Source organism: Nelumbo nucifera, chromosome 6, assembly GCF_055504915.1.
Source record: "Nelumbo nucifera cultivar China Antique chromosome 6, China Antique-T2T, whole genome shotgun sequence".
Taxonomy (NCBI): Eukaryota; Viridiplantae; Streptophyta; class Magnoliopsida; order Proteales; family Nelumbonaceae; genus Nelumbo; species Nelumbo nucifera.
In genome coordinates this window covers 64,885,018-64,907,812 of record NC_142654.1, presented here as the reverse complement: position 1 = coordinate 64,907,812, position 22,795 = coordinate 64,885,018, and the positions used below count along the sequence as shown (strand labels likewise).

Below are 22,795 nucleotides of genomic sequence, written 5' to 3'. Positions count from 1 at the left end.
GTTTCTCTCTTTCTTTTGGCATTCTCCATAGCCACTTCCCTAATAGAGATAAATTTCTTTTTTGAATATTTCTTATTCCAAGACCCCAGGCTTTTTATCTCTACTGACTATCTCCCAGCACACCTTGTGATCTCTTTTCTCTTCTCCTGGCTCCCATAAGAAGTCCCTTATTAATTTCTCAATGCTCTTGCTTACTCCCGCCGGCATTTTGAAGACTGACATATAGTACACAGGGAGGTTTGCTAGGGTCGGCTTTATTAGTGTTATCCTACCTCCTAAGAAATGTAGCCCTTTTTCCAACACACCAGTTTCTTTGTCACCTTTTCTACAACTGGATTCCAAAAGCTTGAGTCCTTCGGGTTGGCTCCTAAGGGTAAACCTAGGTAGCTTAAAGGCCATTGAGAGACATTGCAACCCAAAATTTCAGCACAAACTTCCAACTCTCTATCCTCCATGTTTACACCTGCAATGCAACTCTTCTCGAAATTGACTTTTAATTTGGATAAACTTGCAAAGAGATGCACTGTCTGCTTTAGGTTCCTAATCCACATCACATCATCCCCTTCACAAAACAATAGGGTATCATCAGCAAATTGTAAATGGGTAACCGACACCCTATCCTTTCCCCACTCTCCAACCTCTTAGATCAATCAAGGCAGAGCAGTTTGGTGTCCAAAATTTAGAAGAGCTCTATTTGATTGGGAAGTTAAAGAGTATGTAGATCTACTGGAAAAATTACAATCAGTGGAGCCTCAGGTGGAATGGAAAGATTCAAGATTGTGGAAAGAATCAAGAAATTGTTTATTTTCAGTTAAATCCTTTTATCAGTCTATCTCTAGATCAAGTGGGGTTGTCTTAGGGGTGAAAGGCATTTGGGGAAACCCTATTCTGCCAAGGGTGGAAGCGTTTGCATGGTTAGTGGCTTTGGGTGGTATTTTGACTTTGAATCACCTTCAAGGTAGAGGTTTTCACTTGGCTAACAGATGCTACCTTTGTGAGAATGCTGAAGAAAATGTGTTCCATTTGCTGGTTGAGTGCTTTTTCTCCAAATTTATTTGGGGCTTTTTCTTTAGGCTTTTCAAATTGGGTGGATGGTTTCCTACCTTGGTGGAGGAAATCTTCTCTAAATGGCCTAAGATAGCTGGGAATGTCAAGGCAAAGATCACCTGGAGTTGCATTCCTTTTACAATATGTTTGGAGATTTGGAAAGAAAGGAACAAGAGAATTTTTAATGGGAAAGCTCGTTCAAGGGACCACATAACACTCCTATGTGGTAAACGAGTCATGGACTGTATCTTGATTCTCCCAAAGTTCGAAGGTGTTAGAGAATATCAACCTATTCAAGACCTCACCTAACAGTTTAAGCTTTTAGGTTGAATGGTTCTTTGAGATGGTATCAGAGCCATTTTGACCAAGTGGTCTAATGTTCGATCCTTGTTACCCCCATTATAATTAAATAAGTTTCAGCACAAGGTATGGGTGGGCCTGTGCTTGTTTACGCTTCAAGCCCAATGGGCTTTCGTGTGAGGGGGCGTGTTAGAGAATATCAACCTATTCAAGACCTCACCTAACAGCTTAAGCTTTTAGGTTGGATGGTTCTTTGAGAGAAGGAATCCCAAAGGAAGATCTTAGTGCTGGATTTTGGAACGCCTTGCAGCTTGCTTGATGTGTTTTTTTTTTCTTTACCTTTTTCTCTCAGTTCTTTGTTTTTAGCCTATGCTTATTTGAATCATCTTTGTTGCTGGTCTTCCCTTGTATTTTTCTTCTTTTGCTCTTTCTTGTAAGGCTGTACTTAAGTGATATCTTATCACTCTCAGATGTACTATTTTTTTCTTATTAATAAATCTTTCTTTTTATTGATTATTGATAAAGTTCAGATCTGCACTAGTATTTAGTTAGAAATAGCAGTAGAAGAAGGTTAGAGGAGATAGAAGAAAGAAGAAGAAGAGAGAAGAAGAAGAGAGAAGAAGAAGAGAGAAGAAGAAGAAACCAGTTGAAACTAGAGAGTGAAGTCAACTCTCTCTAGTCGGCCAGGTTATATTTATAGTTTTCTATAATAAAACAAAAAGTTTGTTATTTCCCTACTTAAGCATGGGACACATCACTTAACTTAAACATTACACCTCACACCAAATAGAAATAAAAAGACCAAACTACCCCTACATAGGCGACACTAAAACTCCCCCTGAAGCTGGTGAGTATATATCATATAGTCCCAGCTTATTACATATGTAGTCCACTCTTCCCTGACTCAACCCTTTGGCGAACAAGTCTGCCCATTGACTTCCTGTGTTAACATATGCAATATCTATCACTCCACTAAGCACCTTCTCTCTCAGAAAGTGACAATCAACTTCTATATGTTTTGTTCTCTCATGAAAAATCGGATTAGAAGAGATGTGGACTGCAACTTGGTTGTCATAGTAAAGCTTTATAGGAGTGTCAATTGAGTACCCCATCTCCTATAGAAGATTTATCAACCACACTAGTTCACAAGTTGTATGTGCCATGGCTCTGTATTCAGCTTATGCATTGCTTATTGCCACCACTATCTGCTTCTTACTCTTCCATGTCACCAAATTACCCCCAAGAAAGGTATAATAACCTGTAGTGGATCTTCTATCAGATATAGAACCAGCCCAATCAGCACCGGTGTATCCCACTATTTCAAGATTTCCTTCACTCTTGTATAACAAGCCACGAACAGGAGCTCCCTTCAAATACTGTACAATCCTTGGAACTGCATCCCAATGTGGAACCCGAGGATTTTGCATAAACTGACTCATCACACTAATTGCAAATGAAATATTTGGCCAAGTAATGGCTAGGTAGTTTAGCTTACCCACCAACCTCCTATACCTTTCCGGGTAAATACTTAATGGTGTATACCCACTTACAACTTACAGAATGCTCACCAGGAGGGAGTGTGGTGAGATCCCACGTATGATTATGAGCCAAAGCTGGGAGTTCTTCCATTGCATGGAACTACCTTGGAGAGGCAAGGGCTTCTTGGACACTCATAGAAACAGAAATAGAAGACAACATAGAGACAAACTGGCGATGGAAAGCAGAAATGTGAGGTAGAGAAACATAATTTGAAATATAATGAAGTGTGCAACTACGTTTACCTTTCCGCAAGGCAATAGGAAGATCAAGGTCAAAATATTGGGTGGGGCCGATGTGGGAACAATTGCCGGATCTGTTGATAGTGAAGAAGCTGGAGGGGGAGCTGGTACATGTTGTCAATGTGTATACACTTGTCGGATAGGTGGCCGTTCAACAAGGAGTTGCACTAGAGGCAAAGACTTAGTCACAATTGGAACAAGTGGAATGGGGTCCTCAGTGGGAACTGGAAGTGGAGATGGAGAAGAAGAAGAAGAGACATCACCTGACCTAGAAAAAAACAGAATAAACTCAAAGAAAGTAACATCAGGACACACAAAGGAATGTCGAGAATTGGGGTTATAGCACTTATACCCTTTCTGGGGTCTGGGAATAGTCAAGGAAGATACACTTAGTGGATCGTGCATCTAATTTGTCCATTCTAGGTCCAAGATTATGGACAAAACATACAAACCCAAAAACCTTGGGAGTAAGAGGAAACAAAGTTGTGAATGGAGAATGACCTTCAAGGATGGGCGTGGGCATCCGGTTACTAAGAAAGCAAGATGTAAACTCAACATCACTCCAAAAATGTTTGGGTACATTCATATGGTGCAAAAGGGACCAAGCAGTCTCCAAAAGATGGTGGTTCTTTCTCTCAGCCACCCCATTTTGTTGTGGGGTGTAGGTACATGAGGTCTGATGGATAATGCCATGTTGTTCCAAATACTCTTGAAACAGTGTATAAAAGTATTCTCGGCCATTATTAGTACGAAGAATCTTAATGTGTACACCGAATTGGTTGCGGATTTTAGCATAATATTTTTGGAAAATGGAAAACAATTCACTCCTTTCTTTCATAAGATAAAGCCATGTCATCCTTGAATAAATCATCAACAAAAATAACAAAGTATTTGTAACCATTGTATGACACTATTTTATTTGGACCCCAAATATCTGAATGAACTAAAGAAAAAGGACTCGACATACGATTATAAACCCTAGGACTAAAGGGGACATGATGATGTTTCCCCAACTAGCACGACTCACAATCCAAAGTAGAAAGACTACTCAATGACGAAACAAGTGACTTAAGTGCTTTAAGCGATGGATGACCAAGTCTACAGTGCCATTAAAGAGGAGAAAGAGATGTCTGAAGAGCTATTGACAAACCACCATCACCACCATCAAGATAATACAATCCACTAGCTTCATGCCCTCCACCAATCTTCGTCCCCGTCTTGAGATCCTGAAAAACATAAGAAGGGTAAAAGGTGATAGAACAATTAAGAAACTTGGTCAGCTTACTAACAGACATAAGATTAAAAGGAAATTTGGGAACATACAAAATTGAGGGCAGGGATAAATGGTCTATGTCAACATTACCAACACCACAAATAGAAGATGTGGAACCATTAGCAAGGGTAATAGAGTGTGATGTGGAGCATTGAGAAAAGGAGGAAAACACACCTGGAGTCCTAATCATATGATCAAAAACTCCAAAGTCGATAATCCAATGGGAGGGTTTGGATGCCAGACAAGTCATACCTGAATGTGCGAGGGTAGCTATATTCTATTGAGACGTGGCCTGGATAAACCACTCATACTCATCACGTGGGACACTCATCATCTCCTTCCTGGAGACATCTATAGATGTAGAAGGCATCTGATCAGCTTGTTGAATATCCTATCTTGTACTATCATAACTAGCTATTGCATGATTTGCTCAAGTTGAAGGTGGGCCATGCAAATCATAACAAAAGTTAATGGTGTGTGTTGACAGGTGTATTATATGTACTGTACGCGGGTTTAGTGCCTGCAGGGGTATTTTTGTAATTTTTTGTAGTCCTCTTGTGTTGTACGGCTAGTATAGTATAAATACAAATGCTTCACTCGCATGAAGTAGTTCTTTTGAGGCCTTAAGTCTGTAGCCTCTTCTCTCATCTTCTTCTTCTTCCTTCCTTTCTTCTTCTTCTTCTGCTCAACATGGTATCAGAGCAGGACCGACTAGGCCTGGAAAACAACCAACTAAGGTCTCTCTTCACTGCTGCATAGAAGCTATAGTCCTGATGCTCGAAGACAAGGAAGAGGAAGCATTCCCTAATGCTGCGATTAGTCTTCACTGCCGAGTAGGGTTCTGCTACAAGAAAGTTGACTGTTCAACTTCCTAGCGCAGAACAGGGTTCTGCTTGTTGTTTTTTGGGGTTGCTCGACTAAGAAGACTGTAGAAAACCATCCCAGATGTTCGAATAAGGGTTCTGGCCTGTAGAGAAGATTGGGTCCATGAGTGTACTGCCTATTCACAGTTCGGGTGACCTGGGTACTGAACTGAAGTTTTTCTGTTTATGGTTCTCTTCTTGCACTCTTTCGATGGACTGTTAATGTCCAGAAATCTGAGTAGGGACTGTTCAGCTATTTTGTTTTTCCCTCCTCCGACTGTGTGTTGCTCTATTCAGCTCTCTAAGGGACTGTTGTTGAGCCCTAAACCCTAAGTGACTGTTCGGCTGCCCTGGAAAGTGGATATCAGCCGATTAGGTGTGTTGAACCACCACTTGTTTTGCTGTATTGCTGTTCCTACTGATTAGGTGTGGATATCAGCACTTGTATTGCTGTTCCCACCGTGAAGCTGCATGAAAGTTGTAAAATTGTAGGTCATCTAGACCTGGTTACACTGCAAGTGCAGTGTTCGTATATTGTTCTGTGGACTCCTACAAAGCGTAGGTCATACAAACTAGTATTGCAGCTGCAGTGTTTGTGTTTGGTTCTCTGTGAAACCGGAAATCAGCAAGTGCCTAGTTGTGGACTGTTGCAGCTCTGTAAGGCAGTGTACCTTTGTTTTTGTGTTCTTCTAAACCTAGAACCATGAATAAGGAAAGATTGTGGTGCACTAATTGTCAGAAGCTCCGGCACACCAAAGATACTTGTTGGGATCTCCATGGGAAACCAAAGTGGGCTCAGGATTTACCTAAGAAGCAAGGTTCAGATGTAATTAGAAGACCCGGGCAACAAGGTACCAAGAAACACCACATGATCAATATGGTTACTCGGGAGGATCAGCCCTCCACTTCTACTGTGACTCAAACACCACATGGCCAACATAGCTACTCTGGATCTGACCCAAGGGAAGATATTGTAAACTCCTTCCGTGACCATTTGGAGCTTTATGGTAGAGCAATTCGCCAGGTGGATGCTCCTCCCACCACCTCTTTTGCATCCACATCAGGTAATCTTGCCACAGCTTTCCATGCTGCTTCTCACAACCTTGACTCTCCATGGATCATCGATTCTAGAGCGTCAAAACACATGACTGGTATGTCCTCTTACTTTCAAACCTATCACCTTCTTTCCGGAAGAGATAAAGTGAGACTAGCTGATGGATCATACACTTCCATAGCTGGTCAAGGAACTGTCTCTCTTCCCCTCGGCCTTACTCTTTCTGATGTTCTTCATGTTCCAAAATTCCCTATGAATTTGTTCTCAATCAGTAGTGTTACAAATTCCTTAAACTGTTTTGTGACTTTTTTCCCTACCTATTGTGTGATTTAGGATCTTGCCTCGGGGAGGACGATTGGTAGGGGATGTATGGTTGATGGACTCTACATGTTGGAGAATATGGCTGGCCTTCATGTTACAGAGTCTATGAGTCAGTTCAAAAAAAGTAAAATGTATTTGTGGCACTGTCGTCTGGGTCATTTGTCTTTTGAGACCTTGAAATTTGTTTTCCTAGAACTGTGTAAGTCAATGTTTGTTTCTAATCTTTCTTGTCAAACGTGTCAGTTAAGCAAGCATCGTAGAACTCAATTTCCTCAAAGAAATAGTAAATTTGAGTTTCCTTTTCACATTGTGCATTCTGATGTGTAGGGCCCTGTTACTTTACCTTCTGAGAGTGGCTACAAGTACTTCATTACCTTCATTGACGATTATTCCAGATATACTTGGGTATATCCAATGCGAACCCGTGAGGAAGTACCAAAAATTATCCAAGATTTTCAGCGGATGGTCTTCACCCAATTTCAGACCGAGATTCAAATATTTCAGTCAGACAATGCAAAAGAGTTTTTTCATAGTGACCTCACGGAGTTCTTTGCTTCACATGGCTCTCTTCATCGGAGCTCTTGTGCCCATATGCCACAACAAAATGGGGTGGTTGAATGGAAGAACCGACATCTACTTGAAGTGGCAAGGGGTTTACTACTCCACATGAATGTTCCCAAACGTTTTTGGCTTGAGGCTGTCCTTTGTTCTACATACCTCATTAACCGAATGCCCTCTCGTTGGTTAGAGTACAAAGCCCAATATCAGCTTCTCTTTCCTAAGGCCCCTCTTCTTTCTATCCCTCGTGTTTTTGGTTGTCGGTGCTTTGTCCAAAACCTATCTCCCACCCGGGGGAAATTGGACTCCCGTGCTATCCCGTGCATATTTCTTGGCTACTCATTCTCTCAGAAAGGGTATCGTTGCTTTGATCATAGTTTTCAGAGATTCTATGTCTCCATGGATGTTACCTTCTTTGAAGATGAGCCCTTCTTTCCCATTTCTCCTCAGGGGGAGTGTAGGCATGAGGAGAAACTGGTTCAGCTTCCTCCTCTTCCTAATTCTTCTCCTTCTCCCCCTTCTCTTCCTGATCCTCCACCTTTCTGTGTTTTTTCTCGTCGTCATAAAGGCCAACCAAGTTCAAGAGCTGTGGGGAATCCAGAAGCTGTACCTCAAGTGCCATCAAACTCCTCGGGGGAAGATCATACTCTCTCAGGTAACTTGACTCCCAATGATGGTCCTGACCTCCCTGTTGCTAATGATCTTGACCTTCCTATTGCCCACAGGAAAGGTGTTAGGTTGTGCACTACTAAACACCCTATTTCCAACTTTGTTTCCTATGAGAACATCTCACCTTCATTTCGTGCCTTCCTTACCTCCATTGACAGTATTCCTATTCCCAAGAATGTGGCAGAAGCTCTCTTAGTACCAGAATGGACAAATGCCATGAAGGAAGAAATCGATGCTCTTCATAAGAATGGCACGTGGGATCTTGTTGATCTCCCTAAGGGGAAGGATCCAGTTGGATGTAAATGGGTGTTCACTGTTAAGCATGGGGCTGATGGAACTGTGGAGAGGTATAAAGCTCGTTTAGTGGCGAAGGGTTTTACTCAAGTATATGGAGTTGATTATGCAGAAACCTTTGCCCCTGTTGCCAAAATGAACTTTATTAGAGTACTTTTCTCTCTTGCTGCCAATCTGAATTGGGATCTACATCAACTCGACATCAAGAATGCCTTCTTGAATGGTGACCTTGAAGAGGAAGTTTATATGGTTCAACCCCCGGGTTTTTTGGCTCAAGGAAGTGAACAAAAAGTGTGCAAGTTAAAGAAGTCTTTATATGGGCTGAAGCATTCACCAAGAGCTTGGTTTAGCAGATTTCATACTACAGTTCAGCAGAGAGGATACAAGCAATGTCAGTCAGATCACACACTGTTTGTAAAAAGGGTAGAAGGTAAAATGGCTGCCCTAATAGTATATGTGGATGACATAATTGTTATTGGTGACTGGAAGGATGAGATTCAAAGTTTGAAGGGCTTCCTTGCTACTTAGTTCGAAGTGAAAGATCTAGGTGTTAGACAGTTTTGTATGCCCTTAGCTTCAATCAGAATGATGTACTTTATGAGTTTATTGTAAATGAATAAAGATACATATTTGATTCATGTTCCCTTGGTATGTTTCTGTGTAATACCCTTAAACTGGACACTTAATGAGACTCGTGTTAGTTTAGAATGTTCACAGCCAGTGGGTCGGTCTGGGGAGACCTATCCTGATAAGGCTGACACTGTGGTGCCACCAAGTCGGTTGGGGTGGCCTGTCTCAGCTGCCAGGGTGAGACCCTAGGCACATACAGTGTAGGATTAATTGAATCTTTGAACTGGACCAGATTTCTAGTATTGCCCTGGACCTTGGAGATTGATGGGCAAAACTGGAAAGTTACACCCGACCCCTAGACTCGATTATGATACTGCACTAGGTGTTGGATTGGGCTATCTTTGATGTACCAATCAGTGAGATCCTTAGCGGGGGTCAAAACCTGGGTATGTTGGGACAGTCCGAGAATTCATCTGAGTGGGTGATCATAGTGACAGGATCAGCCCCTTTGTCGGACAAAGGTAATGATCGGGGATGCACTCTCACTGATGGAAACCAAGACTGCCGGCAGCCGATTTCAACCGTTGAGATTTGTTTTGCAAAATATATTTTATATAAGATATAAAAGTATATATGTTATGGTTTCTAAAAGGTTTGCAAAAGGTTTTAATTCCCGGGATCCATATGAGTGGAGAGTGCAACACTGTTCCTTGCAGCCGAGGGAGAGGTCCTCTCTTGTCGGGCAGTGTATGATCATTATGGGCTGAGAGGTTAAGTGTAAGACCATTGAGGATAACACCTGATGGGCTAATCTTGCATCTGCCGACAGTCCCTGGGTGTTACAAGGTGGCTTGGCCCAGGGACCACTTAGTGTAAGTGTTGGGCCCGTAGAGCCCATTTGATGGGTTTCAGGGGGTACACTGTCTTCAGCAGTGCATTCGGCCAGGGCCTTGTAACAAAGGTTGGGCTGAACCCATGTGGCTGTTGTGTAGATCAATGCTTGGGTCCCATGCCATACAAGGAAGCCCAACTGGGCAGCAGTTAAGAGGGTTAAGTGAGCACATAAGCTTAATGGGCCTAAAGCCCATTTCGAACTGGGCTGTTTATTTAGTTAATAAAGGGGCGAAATCTGAAGTGGATCAGCTAATAGGATTGGGCTTAGACCCTATCCACTTAGAGAGTCCAAGATCCAAATAAGATTTAGATCTGGAAACCTCCTAATTAGATTAGGAGATGGTTGATCTGATCTCCAGATAAGATAAGGATTATCCCTTATCACTTAAAGGGACTTCTAACCCAAATGTGATTTGGATTAGCAACTCCTAATCTGATTAGGAGCTGATCCCTTTAAGATTATAAAAGAAGAAGGGGGCGGCAGCCTAAAAACACACAGATCATCAGGTTTTCTTTAGTGCTGAAATCAAGAAGAGAGAATTCTGCTCCCTGCAAATACTCTCTTGCCGCCTCCCTGTTCTTGCCGCCCTGTTTGCCAGTTCGATCTCCACTTGTGGGAGAAGTCAAGATTGGATCTTGACATCAGTTCTTTGAGAAAGGATTGAAAGGAAGCTGTGCTCACGTACTATCTTGTTGATTCTTGCAAAGGATAGAGTTCTTGGAGAAGAACACTGCTGATTTTGCTCCACCTGCACTGCGCCATCTTCAGTGGGAGCAGTCTTTGGATCCTTCCTTGGGCGTGAACACCTTCGTTGGGAGATATTACTTCTCCATATCAGGTATAATCCTTCCCACTCCTTTTTGGTTCAGATCTGGTTCAGTTTATGGTTCAGAATTGATCCTTGAAAATATGATTTTCTAAATGGGAATACGATTCCCAGTTGAAGGGAGAGAAAAATTTTTGAAATTCGCCCCTTATTCCGCAATCTTTGGGCGTCCATAGGATGGATCTCTCATCCCTTCACTAGGACCCGCTAAATACTTCCTTGGAATTGAGGTTGCCCGATCAAAAAAGGGTATCTTCATCTCCCAAAGGAAATATGTCCTAGACTTGCTTAAGGACACTGGAATGATTGGGGTTAAACTAGCTGACTCTCCCATTGACCCCAACCATAAGTTAAGTGACAGCCAAAGTGAACCTCTTAAGGATGTGAAGCAATTTTAGAGGCTTGTAGGAAGATTGTTGTACCTCTCTATGACTCGTCCAGACATAGCATATGCTGTTGGTGTCCTTAGCCAGTTCATGCATGCACCTAGGTCCACTTATCTTGAAGCAGCGGAAAGAATACTGCGGTATCTTAAGAAGTTCCCGGGTGTTGGCTTATTATTCCAGAAACATGGACATTTGAGAGTTGAAATTTACACAGATGCGGACTGGGCTGGATCTCAAAGTGACAGAAGGTCTACTAGTGGTTACTGCACATTTGTAGGAGGGAACCTTGTTACTTGGAGGAGTAAGAAGAAAACCGTGGTAGCTAGATCTAGTGCTGAATCTGAGTACCGTGCAATGGCACACGGAGTAGCTGAAGGTATGTGGATAAAGAATCTATTGGGAGAGTTGGGTTGTCCAGTAGACAAACACATGATTCTACTCTGTGACAACAAGGCAGCTATAAGTATCGCTGCCGACCCAGTACTACATGATAGAACAAAGCACATTGAAGTTGACAAGCACTTTATCAGAGAGAAAATCATCACAGGCAAAGTATGCACTCCATACATCAGCTCTGAAGACCAATTAGCAGACATCTTTACAAAGGGGCTAAACCATTCTAGACACCAAGGTCTCTGTGACAAGTTGGGCATGATTGATATCTATGCTCCAACTTGAGGGGGAGTGTTGACAGGTGTATTATATGTACTGTACGCAGGTTTAGTGCCTACAGGGGTATTTTTGTAATTTTTTGTAGTCCTCTTGTGTTGTACGGCCAGTATAGTATAAATACAAATGCTTCACTCGCATGAAGTAGTTCTTTTGAGGCCTTAAGTTTGCAGCCTCTTCTCTCTTCTTCTTCTTCCTTCCTTTCTTCTTCTTCTTCTGCTCAACAGTGTGCCCTTCCATACCACAATGCGTACACCTCCTTGGACCATCATTACGTCTTGTGCCACGAGTTCCCCCTAAATCTCGACCTCCAATACGTCCACTACCACGACTATACATGGGTCCACCACCATCACTACGATCGGGCTGAACTCCCCGAGCTCCACCTTTAACTCCATGACCCTCTCCTCTTGTCACTACAAAGGCAGACCTCTCAGAGATATTAGAGTTCTCTATAGGTCCAATAGAAATCCTCCAAAGTCGGGCAAACACCTCTTCTAGAGAAGGAAGAGTTGACCCACCTAGTATGTGTGCTCTCACTGGTTCATATTCAGATTTTAGCCCTGTTAAAAATCCGGTTACATCGAGTTGCTCCCTTTGTTGTTGTTGAATCTTAACATCAGAAGTGAGGGGGTGGTATACATTCAACTCATTATGAAGATTCCTCATGCTAGCATAGTATTCCTCAAGAATTTGATTACCTGTTGCAGATTAAAGTACTCCTGATAAAGCTGATACACTCTAGTAGTATTGTCTTGTCCAAAGCACAATTTATTGGCATGGTCCCAAATCTCCTTGGTTGTATCTAAGAACATAAAATTTACACTGATCTTGGGTTCCATACTATTCCATAACTAGGTCATAATTTGTGCATCTTATTGTTCCCAGCCACTATGTTCTTGAGATTCAGCAGGAGGTTTTTCTTCTCTTACATGCTTCACTTTCTTCTTACCCCTAAGAAAGACCTCTACGGATTTTGCTCAAGGCACATAATTCTCCCCATTCAATTTGATAGAAGTCATCTGAACATTCAGGTAATTGGGGGGGAACCATAACACTAGACTTGAGATTCAGCAGGAGGTTTTTTTCTTTCTCCCTTTTTTTCTCTCACCTGTATATCACACGCCTAATTCACTTTTCCCACACTGCACACTAATGACAGATTGTTGCTGAAGACACCTACTGTCACATCACAGTTTTCAGCAATAACAGTCATTGATATTCTTCACTCTCAGCACCACAAAACTACCCAAATACACACCATAAACATAGCAACTCACTAACTACTCGATTCACACTGAAACACCCATATAGCCCACCTATTTGATCAACAAAAAACCAACCTGCACTCGACTGTTCACTGTACCACCTGAAACAACCATCTTCGTACCATTGATTAGAGGGTTTACAAACCACCACAAACACCCACTAAACCACAGACCGGAGGAATGAAAACCTCCAAAAGGGAAGGGCAATCACTCCTTTTCGTCCCTTTTCCTTATCTCCAACAGATGATGAAGAAATCTTGAAAACCCTAGGCTGAATGACAATGGAAAATAATTCTGGGCAGATCTGAATTTGTTATAGTGGCTCTGATACCATGATAAAGTTCAGATCTGCACTAGTATTCAGTTAGAAATAGCAGTAGAAGAAGGTTAGAGGAGATAGAAGAAAGAAGAAGAAGAGAAGAAGAAACTGGTTTGAACTAGAGAGTAAAGTCAACTCTCTCTAGTTGGCCAGGTTATATTTATAGTTTGCTATAATAAAACAAAAAGTCTGTTATGCCCCTACTTAAGCATGGAACACATCACTTAACTTAAACATTATACCTCACACCAAACATAAATGAAAAAGACCAAACTACCCCTACACAGTCGACACTAACAGTTACCAAAAAAAAATTATCAATGATGGGTAAGGAAATCAATAAAAAAGCAGTATAATAATTTCTTCCCTACTAGTTATATATAATGGCATGTAATTACAATGGAAGTCGTTTACACTCCTAGAATGTTCATCAGGTAGAGTAAGGATATAGTGGAACTCAAAAGGGCATAAATTTCTTTTTGTACATATTTTCCCTCCCCTCCTTCCGGAGGAGAATTCAGACATTTATTCAAAGGAGGCTCTCTGATTAGTGCTCCTGATGACCCGGGAGTTGCATGAATTGGAGGTGACTTTTTTTGGCATGGAGGCGAAATCTTATTGGACTATGGCAACCCCACTGGGGATGCCAACTCCACCAAGATTGAGGTCATTACTTTTCTGAAGGGGCTTAGAATTGCAATGCAACAGCACTTGAAACCTTTCTTCATTGTAGGTGACTCAGTTAATACAACCAGATGGATTCAAATTATAGAAAGTGGTCCTTGGATATCGGCTCATTTCTGAATAATATTAGGGACTTGATTGTGCTCCTTTCATCTCACATTATATGGGTTCTAGGTTATCAAATACAACTGCAGAGAAGAAATTGGGTACAGCAGGCTTTTTTGTATAACGATAACTTCTTACCTCAGTGAAGGAGGCTGTGTCTTTTTTTTTCCATAGCTTTGTATATTCTCTCATGTATATTTTTTACCCCTATTTGTTGAATATACATGTCACTTTTTTTTTTTTTCTGAGAAAAATGATTTCTAGCTCTGTTAATCTTCCATTGATATGTCCAGCAGACTTCTCCTGTTGCATGAACTGATATTATTTGATGGTAACTTCTTATTGTTTCTATAAGTTCTAAGGGGGATGTTATCCTTTCAACCTGTTCATAAGAATGTAAGCTAGCAATCCACTACTTCTAATTCATTTTGTTTCTGATTGTTTTACCAGAGTGGTTTGTATTTATTGGTCGTCAAGCTGACCTTGATGTCCCCGGTTCACCATATGCCATTAATTTCCGATCAAGCATCTTTGAATCTTCTGGGATGAAGCCTATGAATGTGTCTGTTTATTCATGTGGTGACACTTCTCTTGGCTGTTCTTGTGGTGATTGCCCTTCTTCTTCCACATGCTCTGGTTCTGCACCCCCTCTCCCTCACAAGAAACATTCTTGTTCTATTAGTATTGGGTCCCTAAAGGTAAGGAGGAATGCTATATAGAACAATTGATTCTTTTCGTTTATTTACAGTTTTAGGAACTCAGTTACTTCAGGATGTATTCGTTGCATCAATTTCTTACAATATTAATGATTAGGTAATACCATGGGATATGGATATTTATTTGTACCTCTTCTTAGTTTTGCATCCTTATCATCTTGGTCATATCTTCTGATTACTGCAGGTCAAGTGTGTTGAATTTTCATTAGCCATTCTATATATTGTATTGGTTTCTTCATTCTTGGTTTGGGGCTTTTTTCACCGGACAAGAGGAAAAAAGGGCCCAGTTTCCAGGTTGAAACCTTTGTTGAATGCTGTGGATGAAAGCGAACTCCATTCTGTTAACAAGCAGAAAGATGATATCCAAACCATGCAGGTGTGTCTCATGTACCATTGATGTACATTTATAAGTCATGCAGTATTGTAATATGTTTAAGATGCAAAACCAAATACTTACAAATGAACTGCAAGGATCGCAGATTCAAATCTAAGCACTTTGGATAGCATTTGGATTAACAACTGTTTGTATGACAACTCTCCAAAACTGGACATGGGTGTTTATATTGAACACCAACCCCCTAGCCACTTCTAAAACATAGTATTTTGTTCTTTCAGTCACACCATCTTGCTTTGTATCAATAGTACAAGATAATTGGTGGATAATGTTTCTTTCCCCTAGATAATTGCTATAATCAAATCCAGGTTTCATCATACAAGTCCATTAATACTGCTAGTTTGATTTGCTAAAGACTTCTTAGATGGATAGTCCAGAAGGTTAATCCCAGTGACTTCACAAGTACTCTAATCATCTTTTCTGTGCCTAGGCCCTAAAAAAATACAACAATCAAGAAAGAAGGTTGTACAATTTTAAGTATTACTTATTAGTCAAACTATTAATTTATTTTGATCAGCAGAAGAAAAGATTTATTATAATAAATTGGAATTGAAGTTAGTACATATAGGAGACAGGACTTCCCACCCAGAAAACTACACTAAGGATTACATAGTAGCCCAAAACAATTGCTGCCTCATAAGCCCTTGCTCAGCAAGGGAATCAGCAAAGCCATTTGCAGTCCTTCTCACCCATTTAAATTCAGCATTTATGTCCTTTGCAATACTTCCTACTTCCTGAAAGCATGTTTAAGAGTCCACAGAGTATGTCTGTTACAGTTAGCCCATGAAACAATTAGCTTTGAATCCCCTTCCACCTCCACCTGTCTGTAACCCAATTGTTTTGCTAATGGAAGACCTTCCAGCAAAGCAAATAATTCAGCTTTCAATGAGTTCCCCATTCCAATAGGTCCTGAATATAGATCAGTATCCTGCTTTCCCAATTCCTGAACACACCACCTATTCCTGCCTCTCTTCCCAGACAACCCAAACTATTGCCGCCTTTGTAACACTCCACAATATCCCCCCTCTTTTTCTTTGGTTGCCTCAAAAGGAAGATAGATGAACCAATTCTGCCATGCAGTTTGAAACTTCTCTCTTCGTCCCCCCTTCCCCTCACCCACCCCACATACCCATTCTTTGAGATGCCTCATTCACATCTCCTACTTCCCTTACCTCTTTAAGCTAGGATTTGCCACCTCCCAAGAACACTTCTTGCTATTGCCTATCTCTCTGCCTAGGCTTTTCCATAAACAAGCAGATTGTCTATCTCCTTATTACATTCCTTTGCCTTGCTATCTCTACCCTATCCAGATTCTATTACAAGTTTTTCACTTTCCTCTCCCAATTACCCCAACATTTCTTCATCTAAAGCTTCCCCACCCAAGAAAAAAACAAATGCAACAATATTTATGCCTTCCCATGATTAATCATCTGCTTCAAAAGTATTTTCCTATTCAAAGGAATACCTTGACACAGACCCCCACCTCCTCTTCTAGATTCTTATCAGTCATTTCTACAGACGAACCATTGCCACTTTCGTCTCCATTAGACTCCACTGCCATTGAATGGGTGATCTTGCACTTATGATTCCTCACATTTAGCTGAGTAACAAGAACCATGAAAGCTCTCCTACACTCTCCATCCTTGGTTTTGAAGAGGTGATTCTATGATTACATCCAATAATATCATGGGTTTAACATCTCATGAATTTGACATCTGATGCCAGGAAACATTAGCCTAACCTGAGCACCAAAAGTGATATCCACCAGAAATAGATGATGGCTCCCCTTAGATTCCTCTTCCTTAGGAACTGGAAAGAAACCATCACCATGCTCATGCAGCTTGAAATCTTCAAAAGTACTGGCAAAGCATTTGGGATTGATTTGATGCCAGCCACGTCATCTCTGGAAGCAATGATAGTGGGTGGAGCCACTATTTCAGGGAACCCTTTGCACCACATGGAATGATCATCTTCCAGTGGACCCACTGGCAGAAAATGAGACATACTTTAATCTCTTCATGCCATAAACAGAGGAATCAATGTGAGTTGCTAATAAAAATAACAAGCAGAATTTGGACTTCCATGCTTTGAAGATGGGCCATATCTAGCTAGTGATCCCCTTTGAAGCTTCTTTGAAACCCCAGTTCTCTTCCCCTAGTCCTCTTTACAATTCTCACCTTACTTTTATCTATAAGGGTATAAACGGAAACTATTTGTATGTCACTGTTATTAATTTATTTGGTCTTCTTCCACTGTGATTATTGTTGAATTTCTTTTTATTTTTTTGTTTCTTTTTCTTTATGATTTCTAGATACATGACGAGGTTCAAGTGGTGAATGGTGTTCAACTTTCTGTTGTGCAAGGCTACATATCAAGTTGCTACAGGTCATTGCACCTGCTGTCATTTCCAATGTTTATGAATTATAAGAGCTAAATATTTTGTGTTTATTAAACAAAAGAGTCTTGTTCATTGCATGTCTTTTCTATGTTCAGGAGATATGGAACATGGGTTGCTAGAAACCCAATGCTTATTCTATGTTTGTCATTGGCTGTTGTTCTTCTGCTCTGCTTAGGTCTAATTCGTTTCAAAGTGGAGACACGGCCTGAGAAGGTAAACAATAAGCTTTCACATGACGTTTTTATCAGCTTCTATACCCAAACTCAACTATATGGAGGGCTTCCATGTCACATGACTTAATAATGTCCATCTCTTGCATACTATGTTCTGGATGTTTATTACTTTATTACATTATGTTCTTGTGTGGTCATTCTATATTTCAGCACTCTATGATATGCACCCAAGGAGCAAGTTGTGAATCTTGTGATCAAAAGGAGAATGTTTTTAAGCTATTTGGAACAGGAAAGATCTATAAATAATTTCCAACAGAACTGATGACAAAAGACTTGTGAGGCATATTGATAACTCTATTTCATCTAAAATAAAACCATACCAACAGTAGACTTGACCTCTCCATTCTAGTCTGGTCTTGACCATAATCATCTCCATTAAATTGGATATATATTTTTTTGTTTTTTTTAAATTGGATAAAGATGCTCTTATGATAACATGTGGCAGTTACATGACAACTTGAATAAAATTTGAGGTTGAAAGAAACTTGTTTAGATGATCAAAGGAAACAACATGAGATTATTAGGGCTAGACCATTCATTATCTCCATTAAGTTGGATAAAGATGTTGAATTCGGAGAGCTTCAAAGGAATATCCAGGAATATGCTTCAGCAGAATGTGGTGGAATTGTTATTCTCATCTCCCAGTCCTCCAAGAGGGAAGAGCCTCCCTCATCAAGGAGAGGAGAAGGAAGTGACTTTATATTTTGATGGAAGTGCAAGTGGAAACCTGGGAACAGCAGGAATTGGTGGTGTGTTTAAGAGAAGGGATGGTCATCCTATTGGGGCTTTTAGTGGACCAATTGGGGCTGCAGACTCCACAACGGCAGAAATTTTATCTGCTTTAACGGGGCTCCGTATCATCAGAGATCTAGGCTTGACTCATCTAACAATCAAAGGAGACTCCAGCAACACGATAAAGTGGCTGGGGAAGAAGGAAGGAGGACCTTGGAGATTGGCCCACTATTTAAATGAGGCTAGATATCTGTTAAATCCTTATCTGTATACATTTGCTGGATTCTTAGGGAAATAAACTCTGTAGCTGATAGTTTGGCTAAATCTGGTACACACAGGGATATTTTGTACAATGATAGAAATATGTCTTTGTAACCTCTGTGTAGCCTGATTGTACATCATCTCATGTACTCTCATTTCTTTCTTAATCAAGTTAACCTTTTTTCTCAAAAAAAAAAAGATGCTCTTATGTTAGCTTGTAATAGTTACATGACAACTTAAGTAAAATTTGAGTTTGAAAGAAACCCTACTTAGATACTCATAGGAAACAACAATAGGGAGATACTCTAATGAGACTTCTTCTTCTTCGTCTACTGCTACTACTATGTTGTGTGAATTCAATTACAAAATATGATCATGATGTAATAACATGCAGACCCTGATTGATATCCCATATTCCTATTTATAGAGATTGTTTCTAGGCATTCTACTACTACTAAAATCCTAGTGAGATCATTCTAGCTATATGTTCATAATATTTTCACATACTGTTGCAGCTATGGGTAGGTCATGGGAGTAAAGCTGCAGAAGAAAAACAATTTTTTGACAGCCATCTAGCACCATTTTATAGAATTGAACAGGTATTGTTTTTTGCTATTGATAATCTTTATTACTGCTTTATGGTTCTTGTTTCCATTATATGTAGGGTTATAAGCTGGTTTCAGCTTTTAGTCTAGCTTAGCCCCAAGCATGAACCTAGCTCAGGATGACAAACTCACAACATGTGCTGTAATATAAAGGTGTAGTTGTTTGATGAGTCAAGTGTACTAATCTATTTCTGTTTTATGCATTTTGAAAGAAATTGTATCTTGTAGATTACCAATGATATCATGAAATGTTATGTTATTCTATGTGCTTGAGTCTATGCTGATGTTCAGTCAGCTGCATAAGGTTTATTCGTGTTTAACAATTGCCTTAGACACACGTGTTGAGATTAGCAAGGAGTCACTATTCTAAGTTAAAGTTCTATTAGAAATCTTCTAATTCCCTCTTAGCTTTATTCCCAAGGGACAATGATTTCATAACTTGCTAGTTTATTGGTACGGTTCCACCTCACTGCTAATAGTTGGAGATGACAATAATGACACCATAAACCACTGTATCTGTATGACATTATTTTCCCCAAATCCAATAAATGTGTTGAAATGACATTGAATTGGATTTTCAATGGAGATATTAGGTGTATTCTTTTTCCTGAGGGTTTGTTGTTCATATGATAATTGATAAAGCTTTGTGAGGAACAAATGACATAGCACTGAATGATTGTTCTTTTTTCATCTTTGTTTCAGCTTATATTAGCAACAATTCTTGATTCAAAGCATGGGAGCCCACCAAGTATCGTGACAGAAGATAACATTCAGTTACTCTTTGAAATACAAAAGAAGGTATTAGAGTAATTGTTGTTACTTTTCATGTATTTTTCAATAAAGTGACATTTCCTTGATATAGGAGGTATCATCTACTAGTAAAACAGTACAAGAAATCTTATAAGCATCTAAAGAGAATTTACAAAATTGATGAAGATTATTTAGTATCTCCTTCAAAATAAACTTCCCTATTCCTCTGTAAGACCATTTCTCACAAGATACAGTTGAGATATGGTCCAGAGGACCAGATGGAACAGAAGGCCATGCTGTAATAACTCATGAGGTTCAGAGGAAGAAACCTGTCCAACCTGAAACATCAATAGGAGTTGGTGGACCTCTTGGCTCTTTTTCATTTCCTGACTAATTTTCTTTGGGAGCTATTGGTTTTCTTTTTAATTCTCATCCCCACATTTGTGATGTTGTCGTTTTGTGGCTCTATATTTTGGTGGGTTGTACTGAAGCCTTTTATTTGGGCTACATTTCCCCGATTTTCTATTTATAGGGACTCCAGATCTGATAGAAACAAGATGTACCATGAACTGACATGGTTGCATATGATTTGTTGTTTCTAACCTGGTTTCAACAACTTGTTTCTAGCACATCCAGACCCATTTGTAGGAGCATTTGGAAGGAAAGGAACTATAAAATTTAAGGAAAAGAGAGATATTTAGCTCATCTTTGTCTGGATGCTTGCCCCTTCTCATGGACTGGTTCTTTTAGGAAGAGTAGAAGTTCAGGACTGTTATCAGTCTTGAACCCTAATGGATTTCAGGTTCGAAAATAAGAAGAAAGGTAAAGAGAAAGGAGGAGGAAGAGGGAGGAGAAGCAGTAGAACACAAGAGTTGAAAAGGAGCAGAAGCTTAATGTTCTGCCGCCGCCACTTTAATTAATATTTATAGGTTATGCTCATTACATGGAAAGGACAGATCTGCCCTTAGTCTTTACATAACAAATAGAGCAAAAATAAGACCCAAACAAATAACAACTGAAACAACTAAATGACCAATAGCTAACCCTAGGAAGACTAGAACATCTTCTACCCTACGAACACAGTGGAACTGTAGCTGTGGGGCCCACATCAGTGTTCTCTACACTCCCCCTCAAGTTGGGAATAAATGTTTATCATTCCCAACTTGGATAGATCCGCCTCTAGCTTCTTCCGTGGTACAACTTTGGTGAGGATATCTGCCAGCTGCATGTTGGAGGTGATGTATGGGAGACACACTTCTTGTGATGAGACCCTCTCACGTACAAAGTGTCGATCAACTTCAATATGTTTAGTTCTGTCATGCTGCACTGGGTTGTGTGCTATATTAATAGCCGCTTGGTTATCACAGTACAACATCAGGGGCTTCTCATACTCAATACCCAACTCCTCAAGTAGTGATCTCAGCCAAAGAATTTCAGCCACTCCGTTAGCCATTGACCTGTACTCAGCTTCAGCACTAGATCGGGAGACAACACTCTGTTTCTTACTCCTCCAAGAGACCAGGTTACCTCCCACAAGAGCACAATATCCAGAGGTAGACCTTCTGTCATCAACACTCCCAACCCAATTGACATCCGTATAGACTTCCACCTTCATGTGGTCATTGTTCTTGAACAGTATACCTCTACTCGGGCATCTCTTCAAGTATGCTAGTATTCTTTCTGCTGCTAGAAGGTGCGTGGTTCTAGGAGAATGCATGTATTGACTGACAACACTAACTGCATAGCTGATATCTAGCTGAGTGTGGCATAGATATAGGAGCTTTCCCACTAATTGCTGGAACATAACTTTGTCTTCAAGCAGCTCCCCACTCTCTGCACTACTCCTGTGGTTCTGTTCAATGGGTGTATCTGTAGGTTTGACACCCAACTTTCCAGTTTCAGCCAACAGATCTAGAACATATTTCCTCTGAGAGACAAAGATCCCCTGTTTAGATCTAGCAACCTCAATACCCAAAAAGTACCGTAGTGTACCCAGATCTTTCACCTCAAACTCTTGATGAAGGAGCTGTTTGAGGGACTCAATCTCATGGCTGTCATTTCCTGTCACCACAATATCATCAACATATACTGCAAGTAGTGTCAGTGAGGACTCCACCCTCTTGATGAACAGTGTATGATCTGACTGGGCCTGTACATAACCGAACTTCCCAAGGGCTAGTCTGAATTTGTCGAACCAAGCTCTAGGTGACTGCTTCAAACCATACAATGCCTTATTGAGCCGGCAAACCTTCTTACCTGCCTCTGTATCATAGAATCCAAGAGGCAACTGCATGTAAACCTCTTCCTGCAAGTCCCCATTCAGGAAGGCCTTTTTAACATCCATTTGGTACAAAGGCCAAGTGTAACTTGCTGCAAGAGATAATAGAACCCAAATGGTGGTCATCTTGGCTACCGGGGCAAATGTCTCCAAGTAATCTATACCATAAGTCTGAGTGAACCCTTTTGCAACTAGCCGAGCTTTGTACCTCTCAATGGAACCATCCGCATTGTGCTTCACAGTAAATACCCATCTGCATCCAACTGGTTTTTTTCCTTTGGGCAAGTCAACTAGCTCCCAGGTATTATTTTTCAACAGGGCATCCATTTCAACTTGCATTGCACCTCTCCACTCCGGGACTGATAGGGCTTCTTGCACTGTTCTTGGAATAGGGACATTAGCAACGGAAGTGAGATAGGACCTGTAGGAGGGAGATAGGCGATCATAGGACAAAAACTGGGAGATGCAGTGGGCTGTAGATGTGGTGCAATGCCGTTTTCCTTTACGGATGGCAATGGGAAGGTCAAGGTCATCTGCAGGGGGTGAGGT

The 22,795-nt window shown here is 40.7% G+C and overlaps 1 protein-coding gene across 1 annotated transcript in view; it reads left to right on the top strand.

Annotated features, from left to right (window-relative positions):
* LOC104587133 (uncharacterized) overlaps positions 1-22,795 on the top strand; it is a 95,080-nt gene that overhangs the window by 18,293 nt on the left and 53,992 nt on the right. Inside the window, exons 7-12 of the mRNA XM_088890690.1 lie at positions 14,330-14,577; positions 14,780-14,971; positions 17,301-17,374; positions 17,483-17,600; positions 19,129-19,212; positions 19,921-20,016. Of these exons, the coding sequence (XP_088746816.1) occupies positions 14,330-14,577; positions 14,780-14,971; positions 17,301-17,374; positions 17,483-17,600; positions 19,129-19,212; positions 19,921-20,016 (812 nt within the window). The remainder of the gene's footprint in view (positions 1-14,329; positions 14,578-14,779; positions 14,972-17,300; positions 17,375-17,482; positions 17,601-19,128; positions 19,213-19,920; positions 20,017-22,795) is intronic.